The 15,539-nt window shown below is 51.2% G+C and overlaps 6 protein-coding genes across 6 annotated transcripts; 3 read left to right on the top strand and 3 right to left on the bottom strand.

Moving 5' to 3' along the window:
- Positions 1 to 25: 25 nt before the first annotated feature.
- Positions 26 to 2,835, top strand: HO173_010489 (uncharacterized protein; the record flags this gene model as incomplete). Its single annotated transcript, XM_037312374.1, has 7 exons — positions 26 to 148; positions 199 to 315; positions 394 to 1,434; positions 1,486 to 2,112; positions 2,203 to 2,482; positions 2,532 to 2,622; positions 2,670 to 2,835. The coding sequence occupies 7 exons, from the start codon at positions 26 to 28 to the stop codon at positions 2,833 to 2,835; spliced, it is 2,445 nt and encodes an 814-aa protein (XP_037160779.1).
- A 635-nt stretch (positions 2,836 to 3,470) lies between these two features.
- Positions 3,471 to 4,124, bottom strand: HO173_010488 (uncharacterized protein; the record flags this gene model as incomplete). The annotated part of the gene is made up of 2 exons (XM_037312373.1): positions 3,471 to 3,870; positions 3,931 to 4,124. 2 exons carry the CDS (start codon positions 4,122 to 4,124, stop codon positions 3,471 to 3,473), a joined length of 594 nt encoding a protein of 197 aa, XP_037160778.1.
- Positions 4,125 to 4,384: 260 nt separating this feature from the next.
- HO173_010487 (uncharacterized protein) lies at positions 4,385 to 6,555 on the top strand (the record flags this gene model as incomplete). The annotated part of the gene is made up of 4 exons (XM_037312372.1): positions 4,385 to 4,401; positions 4,459 to 4,494; positions 4,555 to 4,783; positions 5,002 to 6,555. The coding sequence occupies 4 exons, from the start codon at positions 4,385 to 4,387 to the stop codon at positions 6,553 to 6,555; spliced, it is 1,836 nt and encodes a 611-aa protein (XP_037160777.1).
- A 326-nt stretch (positions 6,556 to 6,881) lies between these two features.
- Positions 6,882 to 8,248, bottom strand: HO173_010486 (uncharacterized protein; the record flags this gene model as incomplete). The annotated part of the gene is made up of 2 exons (XM_037312371.1): positions 6,882 to 7,803; positions 7,857 to 8,248. 2 exons carry the CDS (start codon positions 8,246 to 8,248, stop codon positions 6,882 to 6,884), a joined length of 1,314 nt encoding a protein of 437 aa, XP_037160776.1.
- A 220-nt stretch (positions 8,249 to 8,468) lies between these two features.
- On the top strand, positions 8,469 to 8,893 carry HO173_010485 (uncharacterized protein; the record flags this gene model as incomplete). Its single annotated transcript, XM_037312370.1, has 4 exons — positions 8,469 to 8,561; positions 8,627 to 8,658; positions 8,731 to 8,812; positions 8,867 to 8,893. 4 exons carry the CDS (start codon positions 8,469 to 8,471, stop codon positions 8,891 to 8,893), a joined length of 234 nt encoding a protein of 77 aa, XP_037160775.1.
- Positions 8,894 to 10,472: 1,579 nt separating this feature from the next.
- HO173_010484 (uncharacterized protein) lies at positions 10,473 to 15,117 on the bottom strand (the record flags this gene model as incomplete). Its single annotated transcript, XM_037312369.1, has 5 exons — positions 10,473 to 11,654; positions 11,708 to 12,563; positions 12,619 to 14,610; positions 14,673 to 14,770; positions 14,860 to 15,117. The coding sequence occupies 5 exons, from the start codon at positions 15,115 to 15,117 to the stop codon at positions 10,473 to 10,475; spliced, it is 4,386 nt and encodes a 1,461-aa protein (XP_037160774.1).
- Between the last annotated feature and the right edge of the window lie 422 nt (positions 15,118 to 15,539).

The raw sequence follows: 15,539 nt of genomic DNA, 5'->3' as shown, positions 1-15,539 counted from the left end.
TAAGCCCACAATCTTGTCGCTCACCATGGCTGGGCTCCCTTCAAACGGCTCCCCTGCTGCACGCGGACGTGTTTCAACAACACAATTTGCCGTCCACGATGAGACGGACCATCAAGACAACTCGATGTCTTCGCGTCAAGCAAGCTCGGTTAGAAACCAGCCTCTCGTTTCCGAGCTCGCATACTGATCCGGCAGTAGACGTCGAAGCAAGGTGTCAGCAAGCACGGTATCACCACCAATGAAGGTCCAATGCCCTTATCAACCTCGAAGCTTGGGAACTTACAGCCCACTCCAGGTCCTTCTAGTGGTTCCAAGGTACGTCCGCAATCACTATCTCTACCCTCACCCAAGACCTCCACCCATCATCCTCCACTTTTGCTCATGACAGAATAGAAGATGAAAGTCGAGCACTCTGCCGCCGCTCTCCATGATGAGATGCAGCCGGACTCCATGGACTCCTTACTTGCGAAGCTTTCAGAGCAACAGGCTCTACTTGCGAAGCAGAAGACAACTCTGCCGACCAAAGGAGACATCGAGAGCCATACAAAAGAAGGATCCACTGCCAGCTCGGCCCTGTTGACTCCAGCTTCAGAATCTTTCAGCTACACCAATACCGCCAATGCCGCCAATGACGAAGATGACAAGTTACGCATCGAGGCATCGGAGATGGCACGCCTCAAGAAAGAACTCGATGACGCCAAAGATCAAATTGCACGCCAAAAGCACGAGCTTGATCAGACCCGCGTGATCAAGCACACCTTCGACCAAGCAATGGGACCACCCTCCGAAGTTGCACTCAGCCCTAGGACCGATGTTACTGATCCGACCAATGCGTTTATGACTTCCAACCGCCCTCTCGGCACAGTCCAGGGACACTGGGGTCATGAAGATGCCCGTTCTGATGGGTCTGATGTGGTCGGTCCATTCAATGCTGTAGCAAATGCCTGGTCCAATCCTTCTCGGCCCAGCTTCAATGCCGCACTACAACCAGACTCAGGCTGGGGCCAGCCGGGACCTCGTTCGTGGGGCCAGCGAGCGATGGGCAACGCGTTGCCTCCACCAGTATTGGTATCTCAGCAAACACCAATGCAGCAACGCAACTATTCTGTGCCGGTCTCACCAGTGTCAGGCGGAGGTGGACGTGGGATGAATGACTTCGGTCAATTCAATCAAGCTCGAAGCTACGGCCAGATGAATCCTCGGGACAATCGCAACGCTCCATCATACCAGCGTGGCAATGGATGGGACGTATACACAGGTGGCCCTGGTCCCATGGATGGTATGAACCTTGGTAGCATGAGCCCTAGCTCTACATACCAGCCCTTGAATATGTATCCATCAGCTTACCAGCCACGGCCAATTGGCACGCCTCTCTCCCCCACGGCAGCTGAGTTTAGGGCTGGCCAAGCTTCGGCTAACCCTTGGAACTCTGCTGTGAGTCATACCGAATTGCAAATCTGCAGATAGATACTGATAGCTTTACAGCCTCCCGCTTCTCCTGGACAAACATACGTCTCACCTATGGAGCCTCTCAATTACCGTCGCCTCCTCGACCGTAGCGTGACTTGCAACTGGAAGTACATAGTCGACAAGATCGTTTGCAACAATGATCAGCAAGCCTCGATCTTCCTACAGCAGAAGCTCAAAGTTGGCACAGTGGAGCAGAAGTACGAGATCATTGAAGCTATTGTCGCACAAGCTTATCCGTTGATGGTCAACCGCTTCGGGAACTTCCTCGTCCAGCGTTGCTTCGAGCATGGGACTCCAGAGCAGGTCATTGCTATTGCAAACGCCATCCGTGGGAACACTTTGAGCCTCAGCATGGATGCATTTGGCTGCCACGTCGTTCAAAAGGCATTTGATGCTGTACCCGAAGAGTATAAGGCTATCATGGTTCATGAATTACTTCGCCGTATCCCAGAGACAGTCATCCATCGCTATGCTTGTCACGTCTGGCAAAAGCTGTTCGAGCTGCGCTGGAGTGACTCACCACCACAAATTATGAAGTACGTCAACGAAGCTTTGTGTGGCATGTGGCATGAAGTAGCCTTGGGGGAGACTGGTAGTCTGGTTGTGCAGAATATTTTCGAGAATTGCCTAGAAGAGGATAAGGTACGTTCATCACTTTGGAGACATTAGATCTAACCTCAACCCGTCTTCACCCGTATGCGTCACGAAGCTGATCAGTGTACATCCAAAAAGCGTCCTTGCATCAACGAGGTCCTAAGCAGCATCGACATTGTTGCGCATGGCCAATTCGGCAATTGGTGCATCCAGCATATCTGTGAGCACGGCCTACCAGCTGACCGTAGCCGTGCCATCGACCATGTTCTCCGATACGCAACCGAGTACAGCATGGACCAATTCGCCTCCAAGGTCGTCGAGAAGTGTCTTAAGATTGGTGGCGTAGATTTCCTTGAGCGCTATCTCGAGCGTGTCTGTGAAGGCCGGGCGGATCGTCCTCGTATTCCCTTGATCGATAGTAAGTCGTCTGGAGAATCCCATCACGGCGCTGCTGATCTCGTTTCAAGTCGCAAGCGATCAGTACGGAAATTATCTCATTCAATACATCCTCACCCATGCGAACCCAAACCATCGTGACATTGTGGCTTCTCACATCCGGTGAGTCACGTCTCAGCAGTTTTGCGATGATTGCTAATACTCTACAGCAAACACATGGTCTCCCTACGTGGCTCCAAGTTTGGATCTCGTGTTGGCATGCTCTGTTGCAATCCTGCCTATACAACTCATCCTGGCCCTGGGGCTGGGCTTCCAACCAATCGATTCTCGAGTGCTCCGAGCAGTATTCCCCGCTTTGGCGGAGCTTACCGTTGAAGATCAAAGCCGCGCACCGCTTCTGGCTCCCGGAATCTGGTACACCCTTGGCTTCCTTCCTTCACAGTCTCTGGGACCTTCGAGATTACTTTATCGTTGCTCCGATAGGTTGGAGGCCAGACACTTGCTCCAACCTAAGCTTTCGACCTTGGTACGACTTCGTCTTCCAGTCTTCAAACCACTTTCGTTTCCAATTTACCACATTCTAGTCATCATATTCCATTCTAGGCAGGCAAGACTCTTGCGTTATGTCGACAGCCACGGCACCTCGGACCCGGAGTCTTTGGAAAAGTTACGAGGGACATTACCTTAATGGAGACGAGAGAGGACAAATAATGGCACAGCTTGCACGTTGCAGCAAAGCGAGGCTCATGTGCGGACAGCTTTCAATTCTTAGCAGCTACTTCTTTTTGTATCTCGATTACTGTGCTGGTGGTTCTGTCAGAGCAGCAGCTTCCTCAACGTGTGATCAGATGAGGAGCGGATCATCTTTTACGTGTACTTTTACTCGGCTTCGTGCCCATTCGAGAATCAGCAGATTTACAATAGACTTGTCATAGTTTCCTTCTTCCATTCATTATGGAAGACTCGCGAAGACGTTGTGAGCAATCCTGACCAGAGTTCTGGGGGCCAATCTATGCAATGTTCGTGAGTGAATGATTTGTTCCAACAACCTCCTCGCCGGTACTAGCATCGTCCATTTCCCATGGTTTTTTCCGCTTGGCCGTCGTTGGTTGAGAAGCTTGCCCTTCTAGTACAGTATTCGGAACTTCCTTGATACCTGGTATTAGCTCCCCACTTGTGATTAGCTCGACTAATTGGCTGAAGGATGTCGGATATGGTGCGGGCGGCTCTACGTCTCCTGGGCTGGTGTCTGTGAAATTGCGAGAAGTTGATTCAGGTCTCGGGGAAATGTTGTTCACGATGAAAGGGTCAGACGCTGAGGCTATGACTGACATGCCATTGGCAAGAGAGGAAGACTGCTGAGACCGCCATGTATGGTAGGCGTTGAAGTCGATGGGAATGTTGTTTTTGCTAAATGAAACGAAGCCTCAGCTTTCAGAGGCACCGATACTTGCATACAGAATACCCTACCGAGCAAAGTAGAAGCACCTGGCACGCAGAGTCAGGTGCTCAGCTTGTTCTGTGGAAGAATTTGACCCGAGTATTGCTTGTAGACCACCTTGGAATTCTGGATCCGAGTCCCAGGCGTAATCCTCAAGCTGTTGAAATGTCGCCACATATTGTTCCTGAGGTATCAGAGCGACATTCGAGTGCTGTGTAGCCATCGTCGAAACCGGTGGGCAACATATTCAGTGCGTGTGTCCAACTACAGGAAGTTTTATACCAAGGCTGCACGATATTCATAGGGCTGACATGTACCAAGCTAAACTGTGCTGGAAATCACTCGCGAACTTCAACAGAACCACCGTCACACCTCTTCCACCTCTCACGTTTACCTCTCTACGGATCTTTCTCCTCCAAAACAACTGTCACGCAGTCACGCACACCCATTGTCGTACTGGCGCTCTGAGCGCTCCACCTCACAATGGCCGAATATATTGGGTAAGGCTACATCGATATCAGGCTCAGGATGAGCTCGAGCTGACAAAGTCTGCACAGCTCTCGCATTTCCCTCATCTCAAAAAGGGACATTCGGTATGTCTCACACCTATGCAGAACAGTACCAGAGCGGCATCATAGCTAACGCGTTACCAGCTATGTGGGCACCCTCCATGAAATCAGCTCCGAGAACTCCACCGTCGCACTTGAGCATGTCAAATCATTCGGCACTGAGGGCCGAAATCCTGAGGATGAAGTCGCAACGTCGGATTACGTTTATGAATACATTGTCTTTCGGGGTAGCGATGTCAAGGATCTGAGGATTGAGAAAGAGCCAGAAAAGCCTGCACAACCTCAGGTGCCTGATGATCCAGCTATACTTGGGGTGAGTCCATTGTTCTGGTCGCGTCGTGTGCTGAGTGCATGCCATGTCTGCCTGTTACCTGATGAAGTATTTCGGATGTAAATCACAAATTATATCACCGAGAGCGCAAAATCGTGTGGAAAATTCCGTTGCCTTCCTTCTGATATACATAGGATCCAGTCCTTGCTCTTAAAACGAGACAAAGATTCCCTCGGGCGCTGATAACAGTTTACATGCAGAACGCTCGCCCAATCGGCACTCCGGCGTCGATGCCGCAAGCTCAGAACCAGCAGCAGCAACCTTTCTCCGAACCTCCTCAAGAGGAGCAGCAAAATCAACAGCAACAGCAGCAGCGGTTTCAGCAACAACCATCTCAACAGCAAGGTCCACCGAGGTTTCAACAGCAACAATACTTTCCCCAATACTACCCTCCCCCACCCAACCAGCGTTTTGGCCCAGGAGGTCCGCAAGGCTTCCCGCCTCATGGTTACCCTCCAATACCATACGGCTCTCCGCCACCGGGTTGGTTTCCTCCGCCGGGCCAGGGTTTCTCACATGCACCACCTGGCCAATTCTATCCACCACCCATGCCGTTCGGAGCGCCAGGGCAGCCGCCCATCCAGCAAGGCATACAATCGAAGCCATCTACTCCCGCGGAACCATTGACAAGCAATGCACCGAAAGCTACCCCGCAGCAAGAGTTGCCAGTCGAAAAGCCAACAGCAACTGTTAAATTGCCTAGCTCGAGCTCGAGCACGACACCTGCCCCTGCGGCGGCAGCTCAGAACGGCCCACCTCCCCCAACAGAATCAAAGCCTAATGTTTACGAGGCTTTGGCTCCGCCAGCGCCCACAGTCGCAGCTGAGGTTCCTGCTGCGTCCAAACCAGCAACTAGTGCGCCCAAGAGTGGTCGTATTATGCCAGCCGTTCCAATCCTGAGTCCTGCCGTTAAGCTTAGAGCCCCCGCCAATGGTGCTCTGCAATCAAGTTCGACCAACCTTCCTGGGACAAGCCAGATTCCTGCGAAAATGGCCGCACCGCGTCCAACCCAGGTCCCCACAAAATCGCTCGAAGATGCAAATTTCAACGCCAGAGCTGCGGTGGCAGCCGCCATGGCCAAGCTGCCTCCCGCCCCCGGACAACAGAAACAAACCAATGGAGAGAGCGCAATCGATAATTTGACGAACAAGGTCAATGAGATGAGGACTAATGATAATATACGTACTTCTAGACAGCCTGGCACTGGGGGATACGCCACTGGTCATCGCGGTGGACGAGGCGGCTACCGTGGCGGACGTCAGCGCGAGGAGCAACCCACGAAGAAGATGGAGGTGCCTAAGACGGACTACGACTTTGCTGAGGCCAATGCCAAGTTCAATAAGCACGAGCTTGTCCAAGAAGCCATCGCTACCGGATCTCCAATCAGGAGCCCTATCGACAGCTCCAACGACATTCCCGCAGAAGCCTCAATCAACGGTGGTCGTAGAGAGAGCGAGCACAGTGTCGTCATCCCAGCTGCTTCTGGCTACAATAAGACCTCATCATTTTTTGATAACATCTCCAGCGAGAGCAAAGACCGAGATGATGTAGCCGGGAAGCGCCTTGGAGGCCGTGAGTTCAGAAGCGAAGAGCAGAAGAAGAATCTTGAGACCTTCGGTCAAGGAAGTGTGGACAATGGCTACCGTGGTGGTGTCCGAGGCCGAGGCCGTGGACGAGGCTATCGTGGGGGAAGAGCGCCTAGGGGAGGGAGAGGTGGCATGAGAGGAAGGGGGTCGGTTGCTGCCGAAAGCTAGGCTACGCGTATACGCGATGAAGACGAGAAATTCGGAACAACAGAAAGAATGCAAATGCTTTAGGGAGGCTGGTCCTTGTGGGTGGTGGACCGGACTGGATATCGATTGTAACAATACTAGCACAGCGTGATGATGGTTTTTTACTTCGCCAAAAAGAGGATATGGCCGTCTTAGCATCTGGTGGCATAGGATGTTAATTGCTTAGAGCTGAGCCATGTCGAATCACGATCCCCTCTCGCAAAATGTGCCTCCTCATCTCAAATTTGAGCCATCCAAAATCAAGTGGCTAACAATATCAGGGTCATTTGTAGGTACAGTTCCAGCATCTACATTGCTTTTTGAGATTGTGCAGCGGCTTTGTTGACAACCCTTGCGCCCCCACTCCAAATCTCAAACTCCACTCCCCTCTCCCTTTCCCCAGTGGCTTTTACCCATGGCGCAAACACAACTCGCATCCACCTTCTCCAACGCCTCGAGTTCCATTCTGCGCCTCCAATGTCGTCAACTGCTACTTCGCCCTCCCCAGTTCCTGCGCTGCCATAATCCCGCTCCTTGACTAGCGCAATTCGGCAAGTGATCTGGTTCGCCCACACGAGGCCTAAAGTGGGCGTCTTGAGATTGTGGGACGGAGTCGAGGGTTCCGCGCCCCAACCGGTAAAGAAGCGTTGTTGGTGGTCAAGACTTAATACTGATGGTGCAGGGACGGAGGTCGTAGCCGTTGACGCTGGAGAGGATGAAAAGACATTTCCTACGGAAATCGACGCCGATGCACGAGAAGTCGTGGAGACGGGGGCGAACCGATCGGCGACTTGATTTGCTACCACCACTGCGCAATTGTGTTCGCGGGAAAGGGATCGCAGGAGAGCGCCTAGCCGTACAAGCTGTGCAGAGCGTGTGGCGAGCGCGAAAGGCGTATTGGCGGAGCTACGCTCTGCGCGATAGTTCGCTGCTATGCTGTCGAGGATCACCAAGCCGACACTATGACGGGCGAGTGCGACTGGGAGTTGGTAGGTCAGGATGTGGTCTTGGGATTCAAGATCCGGGGTGTTTAGAGTGAGGATACGATTGAGAGAGGGTGGGCTTGGATGCGAGGAGAGTACTGGATGGTTCTTGAGGATCTGAGCAAGGCGAACTGTCGGAAGAGGGTGCTCGGTTGAGATGTAGAGGGTTGGACGTGAGAGACCATCAGGTGGAGGAAGTTGGGCGGAAAGAAGAAGAGTGAGGAGGAGTTGCGTTTTGCCAGCACCACTATCAAGTCTTAGCCTTTGTTGTGAAGCAAGATTAAAGATCAGAGGTCATACCTTTCTCCCGTGATCTCAGTGATGCAACTTGTTGGTATACCACCGCCCAATGCTTCATCTATGGAAGGGTCAAGAGTGCTGATAAGGCTCAATCGGGTAGTCGCTTCCTTTCCCGTCTTCCTCAACGAGCCATAACCCGCCTGGCCTTCTCCGGCGTTCTGATACGAAGGCGCATTGTCTGTCTTCAACCCCAATCGACATTGTAAGATGGCAACGACATGACTGGCCAGTCTCCTCACATCAAGGAGGGGTAAATGTGCCCGTTTTGCTACCTCCAAAGCATCGAGGGTGAGAAGGTCGGTTGTGGTGATTAGATGTTTCTCCAACGATGGCAGAAGATGGGTATACAGCTTCGTCGGAAAGTCTGGGATCGTATGAAGAAGGTCTGTCATGGGGATAGAGTCATGCTAGTCTGCGGGGAAATCTGATAGCAGTTGCCCGCGGCGGCTCGCGTCGGCAAACTTTCCCTTACGAATATATGGTCAAAAGACTCAAACGTAAACAAAGCACAACCACAAGCTTCCAGTCTCCCAGTACATGCGTAGAACAGAACTCTACCCCCGATACATTCCAGCTAACTCAACGAGATCAACGAGGCCCACGAGGCCTACCATGGCATCTAAAAGACTTTACCCTCGATCCACAATCAAAAAGATCGTCAAAGCCCATTCGAATCGCAGTCTCAGCAAGAACGCTGACGTCCTGGTAAGTCACGCATCATGGTATGAAACATGCTTCTTCTGAGGATATGTCAATGATGAAAAAGGCAGATATTTCTAGACTACACCCTCTTCGTACAAGAGTGAGTCCATGCCCTACTTTCCACCTTTACTTCGTTCAACGCCGCAGTATTAATAAATCTTGTAATCTATAGTTTGATTCAAGAAGCATCGATGCATATCAAGAACGGAAATCGGAGGAGAATCACTGCAGACAGTATCCGGGAAGTAAGCGAGGTGGGCATGCAATGTGACTTTGATGTGATTGAAGAAGGCTGATCGACTATGCAGAAGAGTCTTATGAAATTCAAATGCTAGACGCAGCTATCTTTCTCGAGTTGTGCCGTTTTAGAGTACCCACAAGAGGTTTCCGTGAGTCCATGACGATCCATGTCGAAGATGGACATCCGTGGTAGCGTCAAGATTCCCCAAGGATAGATTTTGAGAATAGAGATTTCAATGAATTCGAGAAGAGAAGCATAAAGCAAGTTTCTTACAGTGCAGAGCGAGTAGATGAGTCAGTGGTCTTAGGCGCCCTGTCTTCGAGAATCAAGGTCATATTGCTAGCTTACGGGCAGGATTCACTCACGGCCAACCCTGCTGGCATGACCCGACTGACTATCAATGACCAAGCCTGGGAGTAAGGCTTCCCATTGAATAAGACCCGCTTTGAGTCGCCTGACGGTTGACCAACAGACTGCTTAGATGTGCAGTGGAAGTCAAGGGTCTCAAGCCCACTTCGGGCTCCATCAACTTGAGACCAAGACAAAATGGAGATATAACTTGGCGAGAACAGCGGAGAGTGCGATCATGCTCGGCCACTGGATCACTTACACCAGGTCAAATATCATTTTCCATAGGCATGCGGTTATTGTACACGGCTTTTTCCACGATTTCTTCCGGCTGATTCATGGACGGTCATTGACGGTATCCCACAGTAGGCTACATTGCGATATCTACTTTTTGTAAACTACTTCCATCAATCTTTCCACGGACATGTCTCTTTCACTGCTGTCATGCTTCGAGTCGCTGTCATACCTGCTTCTTGTCCCTTGTCTGCCGCCACCAGTTCCTTCGCTTCCTCTTCGAGCTCTTCGAAAGAGAAGTGATGCTCTCCGTACGGCTATCTTCTGTGGATCGCCCATGTTTCCAAAATACGGTAAGCTCTGATATGACCACGAGCTTTGCTTGTATACCATGGAATAAGAAGAGCAACCTAAACAACAGCTACATACATTCTCGCAGCTACTTGGACCTCGAAGAACAGTCTGACCAGAGCAATAGTTGTACTAGTACGGCACTCGAGATTCCAATAACTCCGCTCTTTGGAATCGTGGGTTTGGTTTTAAGAACGTGACATTCCAGAATGCACAGATAACTCTGGTGTAGAGGCTACTGAGCAGATCATCGCTACCACTGAAATTTGGAAATTCTACGAAGTTGATCTCAATCCACATAGGCAGTAGACCAGGGAGAAAGTATGACCTGCTGCAATCACGACCTGAAACTTACGGCCCTTGGTCCAATCAGATCAGACTTAGTCGAGCAGTCACCATTTCATAACACAGTTTTAGCGAAATTAATCGCTTTGACCCTTTATCTACAAGCGAGACGTAGAGTACAAAGTCCTCGTCTGTACGTAAAGTACCACACGTAAATACAACCCCATCCCTTGGTCTCTTCGCTGCATAAAAAGGGTAGCCATATGCATGAAGCAACGTCCGTGATCATCCGTCCCTTGTTGCCCTTGGAGCACCGATTCCACATGCACACATACCATGAAAGAATGTACAATGAAGCACGAAGTCATCTCGTCCTTCCACATGATTCCGGCTGAGATGCTGACACACGCCTTCAGTAAAATCCATTACCTTCCAAACTCCGTATTTGAATTGATTCAGTACCTCCCTCCCTCTCGCATCATAGGCAGCATTTCCGTGCCAGCTCCGCCCATTTCGTACTTCAGCGGACTGCCTTGGCCACCTTCACCACTGCTATAGCCTATGCCGCCATAGCTACTTGCGCCGCTGTATACGGGTACTCCTTGGCTACCGCCGTGGTTAGCTGCGTTCTGGAGGCCGCGTGAGAATTGGTCCAACCATCCGCCTTGCGGAGAATGCTGGGCTTCGCGTTGGAGTTGCAGTTGGAAGTCTTGTGGGGATTGATACTGCGCTTGTTGCTGACTGTGGTTCGCTTGATACGTCTGTGGCTGTTGGTAGTGGGTCGGATAATTCGGAGATTGATGATGATGATAAGGCTGATGATCGGACTGATGATACTGATGAGGTTGTGGCTGATGATGAAGTGAGCTGGCAGCATAGGAGGGTGAGTAATGGTTGTATTGCTGGTAGGATTGGGGGTTCGTATGAAAATTGCGGTACGCTTGGGGCGAAGGGTGGTGGTAAGATGGCTGAGGTTGCTGAATAGCTGACATCTGCACGTGCTGAGGCTGTTGATATTCTTGTTTGATACTGTTGCTGCGACTATGACTTTGGCCTTGTGTCTGGATTTGGCTTATGCTCTGGCCACGCTGCAATTGCTGTTGATGCTGGTATTGTTGGGCCTTGACCTTAGCTTCCATGGAGTTCTGGCTGATTTGCTCTTGCTGGCTTGGTGTACGCGTCATGAGGTACTCTTCACTGATACTAGGGCCTCTTGGTCGGGTCTTGGGTGCAGCGGCCGGAGCTGGTAGATAAGCAGAACTGAAGCCCCCTCCAAGAGCGTATGGTGACTGATAAACTTGGGGACGAGCCTTCTCCGCATCGTGAAGATAAGTATACCTCTCTGAGACATTAATGCGAGAAATTTTCTTCGTCTCTGGTACTAGCGCTGTCAATACGATAGATTTTTCGGGGGCACTGGATACTGATGATGGGCGTCGCTGAGCCGATGACGGTCTACTGAAGGTGTGCTGGTTAGCAATAGGAGTGGTAGTCGTAAAAGGGACGCCCATCATGTTGGCAACGGGAGCTTGAGGCCGAGAGTATGGTGCAGGCTGAGGCGTATGCAGCGGCTGACTGTGCTGCTCTTGAGAATATTGCGGCCGAGCCTGGGCTTGCTGGCACGGCATAGCAGTTCGCTGAATATTGTCAGTGGACGTCACATGGAGAAAACATGTTTGAAGAGCCTCACGTTGTAGTTATAACTGTACTTAGTTCGACTCCTGGGATCTTGAGGCGCTTGGGGCTGTCCAGACATCATGGGTGCTGTAGGAGCTGCAGCTCCCATGGATGCTTGTGGAGCTCGATAGCCAGGATTTTGATGGCTGTGGTACTGTTGCGGAAGCTGGGAAGCCGCTGCGTTTTGGAATGCACGCTGGTTGTACAATGCTTGCGCGTCGACATTGACACCGGGTTTAGGCTTGTACTGAGCAGCTATTGGATCCGTGATAGCATATTTGCCGTGGTATGGCCGTTCCTTGGTGGCTGCTGGCTTCGTATACTGGGTTGCCGCGGCCTTGGGCTGTGGCTTGACCTGTGGCACATGGACGTTGGCGCCAGTACGGGGAGCGTTTAGGGCATTTTGATGATTGATACCAGATGGGTACGAAGCTGAGTAAGGTACTCGCTGGGCAGGTGGCTTCGCAGCTGCAGCGGCTACTGAGGCAATCCTGACGCTCTCCAGGAAATTCGCAGTCGGGTCGTTCTGCTGGATGGCTAAATGTGCAGTGTAATGGGCTTTTGCTTCAGTAGATGATTTGCCAAGATAGTACCACAGCTTGCTCGGCTTGTCAATGTCGATCTTTACCTGAGCCGGGTTCCGGAAGGCTTTGCAAGAGTCGAACTCCTCCCAGCGGAAATTGCTATCAGGGTCACCGAAAGGATCGTTTGGTTTAGGATCGTCGTTGTTCGCAGGATCTTCGGCAGTAGTTCGAGATTTGCGGGCCAGCTCAGCGGGCAGAGGCTTGGCATTTTCAGAAGGCATTGGCAGCTGAGAGTTGATGGGATCAAAGACAAGCAGCCACTTGTATTCGACCTCGATCTTGTCCCTGTAGGACTTTTCGTTAGCAAGGGAAGTCTAAGATACACTTTTCAAGGACTTACCCCCTTGGCAGAACGTGGATCAACAGCGTCTGCTCGCTTTTCCGATTTTCCAAGACAACACCAGCGAAGATGTCTCCGTGAAGATACTGCATCTGGACCACTTCTCCAACGGGAAGCTTGAGTGCAGTCTTCCTTATCAAAGTATTCTCCTCAAGATGAGCACCTTCAACATTCTTCCCTCTTCTGCCTCGGTGGATGCGACATCGGAAGTCAATCCCAGTGTCCGTGTACTCGGTCCCGTCCTCTCCGTACACTGGCACGAGACCGATGTCGACGAGCACTCCGGCTTGAGCTGCGCACGTTGCGTGAAACGCTCGAACACACTTCTTCTGGGAGCACTGGAAGACAGCCCCCTTTTTGCTGCGACAGTGGTTGCATTTCAGTTCCAAGCGAGCTTTATCAATGTGAGCGACATCGCAGATCTTTTCACACCCTCCTTCCTCGGATATGTAGGTCTCGGGAGTATAAAGACCACAACGCCGATGAGCTTTGTGGCCATTGTCAGTCGGCAGCAGCTCTTCATAAGAGTTATCGTTCGGACACAGTGTGCAAGGCTCATATGCAGGCGCTTTCATCTTAATTCGTAACTTCTTGATCTTTGGCTTGGTGTCTTTCTCGTTGGCGTCCCTCTTTCTCTTGTGACTTCGTTTGGGTTTGCCCTTGTCGCTGCTCGGAGGTGTAGGCAGATCAGTAGGCTCATCATCCTCGTCGTCTTCCTCGTCTTCAGTCTCTTCGTAGTACTCGGGAGTGGGCTCACCACGAAGCTTTCGCTCGATATCTCGAACATCAACCCAGACACTGTCAGCTTCACAATTGCACTTTCTCGCGACTTTGCCGTAATCCAACCAAGCCTCAGTAGCAAAATTGACAGATTCAGCGCAATTGTAGCCGAGATTGTAGCCCGAATGATAGCCATACGGGAAAGTGATGACGAACTCTCCTTCGTTGTGGACAAGGCGGTTGACCTTGATCTTGTGCTGCGATTCGAGAAGTTGAGGCGAAATGAGGTAGGTCTTGTGGCGGAGGAACTGATCGCAGTTCTTTGCATCGTTTGGCCAGATTGATCGCATGGTTGTTTCAAACTTCCGCGCATCTGCTTGTGAGATACTGTACCACTGCTTTGGAGCCCCAAAATGAATGTAGTTGATACTGTAGAGATCCACATCTTCCAAATGCCAAGCAAAAGAAGCCTTCCACATACCCAGGTAAAGGTACGCCGTGTTAACACCGGGCACCGATTGACCCAGAACGTCCAAAAGGTTTTCAAGCTTTGCGACATTCCACTCCTTGGTTGAGTCGTCGAAAAGAGATCCTGGCATATCGGCACCGTACAACGGATTACTAAAATTCAAGCTCTTCCAGTATGCTGTTTCAAGCTCCTGTATGCGCTCCGTGGTCCATTCTCCCTGGTTGTAGACGCGATAATCAAAGTCTTGGAAAGCCTCCTCGTCTACCACATCTGCTTGATCTCGACGGTTATGTTGTCTCCTAGACGAAACCGATTTTGATTGACCGGACTTTGGTTGACGGCCTTTAGACTTGGGTGTTTCGTCGTCACTGAACTGTTCTTTCTTCATTTTCTTTGGCTTCAGTGGTGGCGAAACGGGCGTGAGCGGTGTCTCTACTCTACTGCCATTTGCGTCTTGAGCGGCCTCCTTTTCATTCTCTTCAACAGTAGCCGCCAACGGACGGATCCTAGGACGACCAGGCCCCCTTTTCTTTGGGCCCGTATTTGTACCAGGAGGATTTCGCACTCGTGCAGGAGGCGCTCTGATAGGCTTTTCCTGGTTACGCCGACGCTCGCCTCGCTTCGCTGGTGGCTGATGACTGCTCTCTTCGGTCAAGGCTTTCCATTGCGGCAGGTTGTACGAACGCTGTTTCTCTATGTTGGCTTGTGTATAAGTGCCGTGGGTACCATGGAATTCCTGTGTAATAGGATTCTTGACTTTGATGGTCTTGACTTGTTCGTCGAGTGAAGGGAGAGAATCGCGCCTGGTCAGAATTGATTAGCCGGCGTTGAGTGGCAAATCAGCTCTTTCATTGCGAATACATACCATTCTTTAGGGGGAATGACCTTGACAATGCCTGACTTCATGCCATACTTGTCGATCTTCTGGATGAATTCTTTGAAACTGCGGAATTGGTTCATAGTCTTAGGATATGTCAGTGTGATGAAACAAGCAACCGCAGGCCCATCGCGTGCCATAGATTAGAGTCTTCTGGCGCGGGTAGGATACTTACAGGCTTGAAAACGGGCACTTTCCCACCATCATAGTAGTGGTCCGGAACAATCTCTTCCTCATCCTCTACCTTCGGTTGAACAGGATGTTCCTCTAAAGGTTCTTCCGGCTCCAGATCAGATAGCTCTGATCCAGATTCGTCGTCCTTTTTATCAGTATTCTCGCTCGTGGGTGGGGTAAGGGCAGGTCTGCTATCGGCCTGATCGATCTCCATCTTCACCTCACCTTCGCTGGGTGGAGACATGGCCGCATCCGCCATGGCGGCGAATGATATTCTCTTTCAGCTGACAGTCAACGGAGCGCTCGAGTACCGCTGGTTGATGGTGCAATCAGACTGTCAGGCCAGTAGTGTTATTCGAGTCTTCTCGTCGCATGCCAAGAGGCCGAAGAGTGAGTCTCGTGCCTCCCTAGGCGAAGGATGTCCCAAGAAACAAGTACAGGTGATATCAGAGACTGATATGAGGATCTCCAAGGTCCATTGCTTGATGCTTGTCCAGGGGATCAGCTAAAATGCCATGGGGGTCAGTAAAGACGTGGTTGAGGTCTAGAGTGTCGCTTGCGCCAAGCTTTTAGGGCTTAGTGTCCGCGCCAAGAACATCGTTCCGCACGAACTGCCGGTTCTATTCAAGGAGGCTTCGAGCTTTCGCTCTTATCAGATCACGGCACTCACCAAGACTGAAT

The sequence above is a fragment of the Letharia columbiana genome (assembly GCF_014066305.1).
Source record: "Letharia columbiana isolate WasteWater2 chromosome Unknown Sc0000049_s0, whole genome shotgun sequence".
NCBI lineage: Eukaryota > Fungi > Ascomycota > Lecanoromycetes > Lecanorales > Parmeliaceae > Letharia > Letharia columbiana.
Note: the sequence above shows the minus strand (reverse complement) of the source record. Positions and strands in the feature narration are given on the sequence as shown.